The 8,122-nt window shown below is 47.1% G+C and overlaps 1 protein-coding gene and 1 long non-coding RNA gene across 2 annotated transcripts in view; both read left to right on the forward strand.

Annotated features, from left to right (window-relative positions):
• The first annotated feature begins 1,728 nt into the window (after positions 1-1,728).
• The window catches only part of CYP7B1 (cytochrome P450 family 7 subfamily B member 1), a 126,555-nt gene continuing 120,161 nt past the window's right edge, over positions 1,729-8,122 (forward strand). Inside the window, exon 1 of the mRNA XM_080380446.1 lies at positions 1,729-2,063. Within this exon, the coding sequence (XP_080236572.1) occupies positions 1,969-2,063 (95 nt within the window). The 5' untranslated portion in view covers positions 1,729-1,968. The remainder of the gene's footprint in view (positions 2,064-8,122) is intronic.
• Positions 2,840-8,122, forward strand: part of LOC308061033 — a 41,653-nt gene continuing 36,370 nt past the window's right edge. The window contains exon 1 of the long non-coding RNA XR_013927032.1: positions 2,840-6,336. This is a non-coding gene — a long non-coding RNA (uncharacterized lncRNA). The remainder of the gene's footprint in view (positions 6,337-8,122) is intronic.

Below are 8,122 nucleotides of genomic sequence, written 5' to 3' on the forward strand. Positions count from 1 at the left end.
CTTGTATTTTAAGATAACACAGTCTTGCTTGTGGTGTGGTGCTTTTTGGTGTGCGTGTGGGCTTTTATCTGAAATTGATCTGAGTAACTTTCAGCAAATATGAAAAGTGCAAACTGAAAAATGTAACCCGCTTCACACCCTCTTCCAGACCTACAGTGATTTTCTTGATGTTTTGAGTCTGGATGAGAGCTTACTCTAGCTGCCATAGCTATTTAATTGTATGTGAACAGTTACTTCTCAGTATACTGAAGTGAAACACTAAATTTTCACAGCAGAGGTCACTTGTAAAATGAGTCATATTCTACACTGTGTAATGTCTTACAGCACAATGCTTTTCAGTCCTGTATTACTCCTTTTCCAAGAATTACCAGTACTAGTAGCTAAGAAACCCCTTGGGATTCCCAAGCTGGGGATTTCAAATACAGTTCCCTGTAAAAAGCCTGACAGAGCTAGAAGTAAAACACGAAGTTTCTCTTACGGTTTCCTTCCGTGCATCCTATTGTGCAATAGCAGTGTCTGATCTTTTGATCTCAGGAGGGACAGCTGATGGTTTTAAGCAGTAGTGACCTGATTCTGAGACACTTTAATATTAGACATGTTAATTAGATTTCCTAACTAATACAATGGCATTTCTGAGTATTTAATGGAAATCAACAGGAATGTTTAAGGAAAAAGACACACTGCACTGTCAACTGCACACCCTCAGCTGTGAGTCAGGCCCCTAAAAATTATGAGACCTGCTGAAGTCAGGAAGGTTATTAGCAAACTACTTATGTTCTAAGAAATATTTGGGTCTCTACAATTCAGAGAAAACTTACAACAGGGCAATTCAGAAAACTGAGCGTTGTACAACTTGTTTCCAAGATGAAACCACCAAATATTGTGAAACACGTAACGTGTGATACTGCATGCAGCTGAGAATGAGTAAGGTATTGAACTTCTGTCTTCACTCAATCAAACCACAATTCCAGAGACCGAAGCATCTTACTCCATCTTTCAGCGTGAATTTGCGCCGAACGGTACAGTACCTTACCTAGAGCAATACTTCTGAGCGTACCTTGTACGAAACGGCAGCAGAGCTGTAAGGTACCACTGCTGTCCCGGGATGCTGTTAGCCCTCCACCCCACCATGAAGTGCCAAACTCCCCACAGCTCTGCCCCTCTCCACCCTGCCAGGCTTCCTCAAACTGGGGATCTCTCCATTGCCTCAGTTTTGGGTTTCTCACCTCTTCCTCTCTTGTCCTTCTCTGTAACATGCCAGAGGGGCTGGCACGGTGGGAGGACTGGGAGGACTGGACCCAGCTTCTCACAGGGCACAACATCAGGAGCCAACCTCCACTATTCGTGCCTCATCTAGCCTACATCAGGTTAAGCTTTACGAAGCTGGGTTTGAGGGGTGGGTGAGGTGGCTTCTTGTTTTTTAAGCAGGGGACACACATCGGGTATCGGTACCAAAACCAAGTGTAAGTCAAAGGGCTGCCGGAGCCACTGCCGGCCCCAGCCCAGCACCGTTCGCGCTGGGGACAGGCCATGGCCGCTCTGCCACCCGGGGCCGCATCTGTGAGGGCACCGAGCCCCCGCCGCCGTGCGGGAGGGCCGCTTCCCGGCGCGGCGGCACGACCCCGAGACCCCCCTCCCCGGGCTCCCTCCTGAGACCTTTCCGCCGCATCGCAGCCCACCCGCGCAAGCCGAAGGCCGGGGCTTCCCCTCCGCCGCCGGGAGGCCGCGGGGGCGGGCAGGCGCCGCCGTCCCCGCGCCGGGCGCTCCCCGGGGAGGAGCCGGCCGGGTCGCACCGGGCCCGCTCGCCAAGTCCGGCTCCGAGCAGCCAAACCCAGCCCCCTGGGCTCGGGGTGGGCGGGGAGGGCCGGCCGGCCGGGCGCCTCTTTTGCGGGGAGCGGGAGGACGGGCGAAACTTTCCTTCCCGGCGGCGACGAGGCACCAGCGGCCGCCGAGGCGAGCGCTGCTGGCATGGGCCCCGACGCGCTGCAGCTCGGCACCTACGGCGGGGCGGCCGCCGCCGCCCTGCTCCTCTGGGCCGTGTGCGTGCTCTGCAGGAGGAAAAGGTACCGGGGCGGCGGGGGCGGCGGGGGCGGCCACCGCATTCCTTCACGGACGCGCCGGGGGAGCGGGGCTGCGAGGTGGGAGCCGCGCCGCCGAGCCGCGCATTGGGCCGCGCTTCCCTCCGCCCGCCCCTCCGCGCTGGGAAGCCCTATCAGCGCCCGCCGCCGCCGCCCCGCCGGGCTGGGGGCGGCGGGGCCCCGGGGGATGGCGGCCCCGGCGGCGGGGGCGAGCGCGGCGCCGGGGGGTTGCCGCTCGGCGGGGCTCCGGCGCCGCGGCCGGAGGCGCGGTGGGCCGGGGCGGTGCGGGGCGGCCGCTGCTCTCCTCTCCTGGCCGGCGGGGGGGGTCGCCGCTCGCACGTGTGTGCTCGGCGCGGCCGGGGCGCCCCGGGGGGCCGGTCTCGCCTTTCGTGGGTGCGTGGAGGAGCAAGGGGCGGACGAAGCCCACAGCCCGGCCCCTGGCACTCTGGCGTAGGCGTATAAGCGATCCTTAGGGTGGCTGAAGAGCTGGATGTCGTGCGAGCCGTGTGTAGCACCAGGGAGCGTGTGCAGCCCCTGCCAGCCTGCCCCGGGGTGCTGGGGGTGCCGACCCACCTGCCCAGGCGAGGTGGGCACAAGCTGCGGCGGCTGGGCTGCAGCATGAACGGCGCTGTGCTGTGAGTCCCTGGCAGGGGTATAGCAGAGCCCCTAGAACTCCGGTCACGGACGTTTTGGTGACTTCTCCGTAGTGTCTCCCACGGTGTTGTTAACCTTCAGTTTCTAAGGCTTCACAGGAGGTAGACACAGGCTTTGGGACAGTTGCAGGGTTGATGGGGGAAAGAAGCGCTCTCTGGAACCGTTCTTTCTGTTTCTGAACAATACCTGCGTCTTTATAGGCCAACCTTTTCCTGGGTATTTTTCACTTACGTTGCCAACACTTGGTGCTCTTCAGTGTCTGATGAATAAACGTGTGTAAAGGCTTGGTGGAGGAGGAGTGAAGAAGGGGAGGGATCAGTATCCACTGTATTGTTTGCTCTTTTTTTAAAATTTGCATAATGAAATGCATAGCAAATACTAAATTTAATTCTGAATCGTAAACAGTTACTTTTGCTAATCATTAAAAGTTATTTTTGGAAGGTGTAGACATACAAATTCAAAAAAGAAATTGCAGTACTAGTGTCTAAAATGAAGAGTCAGAAAGCCAGTCTGGCAGTTTTTAGACCAATAACCCTAACTTTGGGACCATGTATAGAATGAATCAAGTAACAGAAAAACAGTGAAAGTTCTTGTTTTGATGCCAGAAGGCATGTGGTCACTGATTGTAAACAGAGATGGATTATTTCCATAATGTCTGTTTTGGAACTGTTATTAGTGTGGTTTGAGTTAGAAAGCCCAATCCGTCTCTTAAGCGAAGGCATCTATCCCAGCGTTCCAGCAGGATGTGGATTCGTGTTTCAGCTCAGCTTATGGAATGGATAGCTGCTGCTCCTCAACTCCTCCTCCGTGTTGCTTGTCTGACCCCCTGTGAGCTGCTTTTGGGAGTTAAACCAGAAAAAAAGTACTTACTTTTTTTGATAGGTTTAGTTTCCTGCCAGTTTAGTTCCCTAAAAGAGGTCAGCACAGAAAACAACAGGGGAGCAGTGAGGCCAAATGGGATTGAGTGTCATTTTAGGGCTGGAAGCTGTCATACTGGCCCAACCATATTCTAAAATTGTACCTGTCGTTAGTAGAAATTCTAGTAGAACTGTAAAAGGCTGGATTTCTGAAAATGGAAACAGGCAAAGCTGTTGCATTTAAAATTTTCAGCCAGATGTGAGTGGTAGGAAAAAAGGACTGAAGAACCCATTTTGAGTTATATTCATAACCCTTGTGGCTATAGAGTTTAAGTGCGCTTTTTAGAGTCCGCAGCAAATTTGTTTGGACATTTGTGCCACAATGGAATGATATTATACAGGAGGCCACAGCAAGAAGGCTGTTGTCTTGCCCAAAAAACCCAAACTGCTGTTTGATTAATAAACTACTTGTTTAAATCCTGTGCAAACTTGCAAAGCAACTGAAAATAAAAAGTGGAAAAACCCATCAACCTATGTGTAGCACAGCCTTCAGCATAAGGTGCTGGTGTTGAAGTGCTATCCTGCTCCAGTAAAATGTGCCATTAATTTATAATTTTTTTAGCATAAAGGAAGAAAAGAAAATGTACATGGTCTTGAGAGGTGCCTGGCAGCCTTCAGCAGCCAGTTCTGATCTGCAGGAAGAAAAGCCATACTAAGGGTGCAGTGGATTAAAACATGGGGATAAGGCTTAGTTCATCCTCCTCAGATTTGCTGCAAGTTTGTGATCTCCTCTTGCTTATCTGACCCTTATCTGTTTATCCCATGTGTCCTCCACATGTCGGATTTCTTTCCCTTGCTTTTATTTGAACCTAACAAACCCAGCAGCAGGCGGTGCTACCCTCCCCAGGAATCCACAACCACCATGTGGGAACCTGGTGACACAGAGGCTGTTGGTAAATCGCTGCCCCAGTAAATGCCAAAGACAAAGTTACATTCCTGGTCCTGGAACATACCCATTTGAACAGAAACATGAACAATTCTGGTTTTGTAGAGCTTGTCTCTGCTAGAAAAAAAAGTTGCCACTTCACCTATGCACATTTTTTATAGAACTTAGTATGTCGCCCTAATGTTGGTATGCTTGCACCAGTGTGCAGACTCTGTATAAGTGGATTGTTGTGTTTATGGTACAAAGATAAGCTTTACCAGAATAATCAAGTTTAATAACCACAGCCATGCATGGATTCCATCAGGATAGCAACAGTAGCCGTGTCTGTATATGTATAAATGAAGAGTTTAAGTAAGTAAATATACACCACAAAGTGCTAACTTGTACTTCAGAGTTCGTTAAGTTTTCTTTGCTGGATGATTCCTGCTCAACTGAGGTGAGGCATAAGCACCTACGTGGCTCTGAGAGCTATGCATCCAGCATGTAACAAGGGTTGTATGTCCCAGAGAAGAAAACTCCCCAAATCCACCCCTAATGTTCCTTAAACAGATGCTACAGGTTTTTACCTTTCCTCACGTGAGATGCTTCTGCTTTGTTTCCTTTCAGGCTGAGTGCTCATTACTGGACAAAAGATTTTGTTAGGAGGGGTGTTGCATTGGCTTAATATGCTGTTGCATTTTTCTGTAGTACAATTGGTGTAATCTGGCATAACAAGATTTCAGGGTGAGTTCAGTGCAGGTTTTCTTATCGAAGTATTTAGATCTTCTCTTTGGGGACTGCAAAGAAAGGAAGAGGAATTTCCTTTCGTATAAATGTTTATCATTTGAGTGCTGGTGGCAGCAATAACACAAAGGAAACTAACTGGAGACTTTGCCAGGTTTTGTATCACAGATGGTGAAGAAACAGAAGTAGAACAAAAGTTTCCTTAATCACAGAAAATTTTATTTTGAGTTAAACTTCAGTGTCAAATGAGGCTCAGTGCCTTCTGCATGCTACAGAAAGATCTCCCTTGTACTGTTTAATGAAGAAAAGCCTATATAGGCTAGAGCAAGCTTCCTTTGTGCCACCACATAAAAGTATTTTTGCTATGGCAAAACCTGATGAGTTCCTAGTCCCGAGGTTGCACAGATTATTTGCTTTTGTCTTTGTAAAATGCCTAATTCGGCTCCAGCTTTATGGCTTTTTTTGTTTTCAAACCGTTTTTCCATTAGCTGTGCACAGTCTCACAGAGCAGGAGGTGAGACGACAGGTGAAGCCAACTCCTGCTTGGCTTCTGCAAGTAATGCTGTCAGGGAAGAGCCCTCGAGATCAGCAGGGGTTAGCTCCTAGTGACTTCTATAGGTGTGGTACTATTCCACTTTTTCTTGCTCAAATTTATGCTTATTTTTGTCTGCTAGTGTTTATTGCATGTCCATGGCTGAAACTGATCACAAACTGTAACCAACAGTTTGGAGACAAGTCTGGGACGCTCTCTGCCTCCCTCTTTGCGGGGCAGATGCTGAAAATTAGCAGGAAGAGGAAGAGGTTCAGGCTGACCACAAATTAAAACCACCAGTTTTGGGGAAGGAAACAGCGGAGAGAAATGGAACAAAGATTGTTGTATCTATCCATTGAAATTGGATCCCGCTGTCCTGAGGTTTGCATCCCAAAGTTCTGTCAGATAAAGAAGATACAGACCCAAGCTGAAAATACTCATCAGAGGTTTATGTCTGCTTGGAAAGTTAACACACGTCCTATGTGAGCTACACCAATGAAGGAGTTTGTAAAAATTATTCCCTCTGCAACTCTACAGGTTGGTAGGGTTGGTATTTTAATTATTATGTATGGGCTTCACAGTCAAGATTGCTTGCGAGGAATGAATACACTATATGGCACATGTAACCTGTGTGGGTTTTACTGTACAGCAGTGTAGGAATTCCCACGCTGGGTTGGATGGGGCACATATGTTCTAATATATTATTTCTGACCAGTTTCTAATGTGTCAGAACAAGGTATAAAAAAGGCTTAAACAGTATAATCATAGATTAAAGTCAGCATAAGAAGAATTACTTGATACATTTCTTGGGAAGGATTTTGCTATGGCCTGAGTTACAGATTTAAAGCCTTGTTGCAGCAAAGTATCTTTAATTTTTCTCTCTTATTCTATCCTCTAAAATAGCTCCAATCTATACAATCACATTAATCCAAGATACTTTTCCAAAAAATTGCTCTTTTGAACCCAGACAGATACTCTTGAAAAGAATATAGATTTCGTCTTTGCCTTCAAGAACATCTTATCCTTCTCTGTGACAAGCTGTGAGCTTGCTAACAGCTCTCTTACCAAGCGAATTGTAGTTCACAAGATGTCATCAGCCTGTCTTTTTTACCACTTCTGCTAATTTAGGCAATATGTTAAGGTAGTTTTCAGTTGGAGGGAACATCAGGAAGGACAGAGAGAAGGATACCAGAAAAATCTAGCCTCTCCCTTCTTACCTTGGCTGTCTGCAGAGGCCTTTTTCTCCATCCTTTTGGTTGGAGTTCTAGGAAGCGCATGCGTTTTCATGATCTTCTTATGTTCAATGTCATTGTCCACTCTTAACTCCACTGTGAAAAGATTAAGACTGGAGACTGAAACTATTATAAGGGAGAAAAGTAATAGTTCTGTTTCTTAAGTTGCCTTAAAAAACCTTTCTTTCTTGCCACCACGCTTGAGTTTTCTGTCAGCTGTTGACTGCTGTGCCAAAATGTGGTGGAAGCTTCTTCTGGTAAGAGCATAGTGAAGGTCAAATAAAACAAAGTAAGCGAAACCATAGCTTTCTCAAGATGTACAAGACTCAGTTCAGTGGCTTTTGGGTTCTCTTATGGCACTAATAGATCTGGAGAGCTGTTACACCGTGGGTCTTGTACAAAGAGCATGTCTCAAAACAAGTTTTTCTTATTTTTTTTCAGTGCTGCTTCTCATCCTTCTCCTATGTATCCTGGGTATCATGTACATCTTGGGTTCTGCTTTCTACCAAGTCTTTCAAGATGACATTGAAGATGACACCTCTTTTAGCAGATAACAAACTTTTCCAATAATGTATGATTTACAGTATTCTTTACTTAAGGTACACTGCCACCTAGCAACAGTTTTCCTTTCTTCCCAGTTTTCTTGACCTACTTTGTCAGGGGTTGTTCAGTGTTAGTTTGTACCTGGTCTGGTCTTGATTAGCATCCAGAACCCATGGGTGGGTGCCATCTTGGTGAATGTATGTGTGTATGGGGTGGAGATATTTGTAGTGGCAATAAGAACTGCTAGCGTCAGGTTTCTCGCTAAAATACAATGGTTTTTACTTTTACAGTGGTTTTTCCTTCCAGTGTTTTTGTGAAAAATGCCTGTAATTATTTTTTTTTCCCCTTTAAGTGCTTGGTCTGTCTTTCTTCTGTTCATTACTCTTTGGAGGAAATAAAATTAAAGAGCGAGAATTAAAGAGAATTGCTTTCAGCTCCTTTTATTATTCCAGTGCAACCTCAAGCATGGAGCATCCATCCACCTAGAGCACTGTACGCAAATGCGTATAGCTTACAGAAAGTACTGAACGATTAACCCTTCTGCTCCTCCTCCAAAG

Source organism: Falco punctatus (assembly GCF_963210335.1).
Source record: "Falco punctatus genome assembly, chromosome: 3".
In the NCBI taxonomy this organism is placed as follows: domain Eukaryota; kingdom Metazoa; phylum Chordata; class Aves; order Falconiformes; family Falconidae; genus Falco; species Falco punctatus.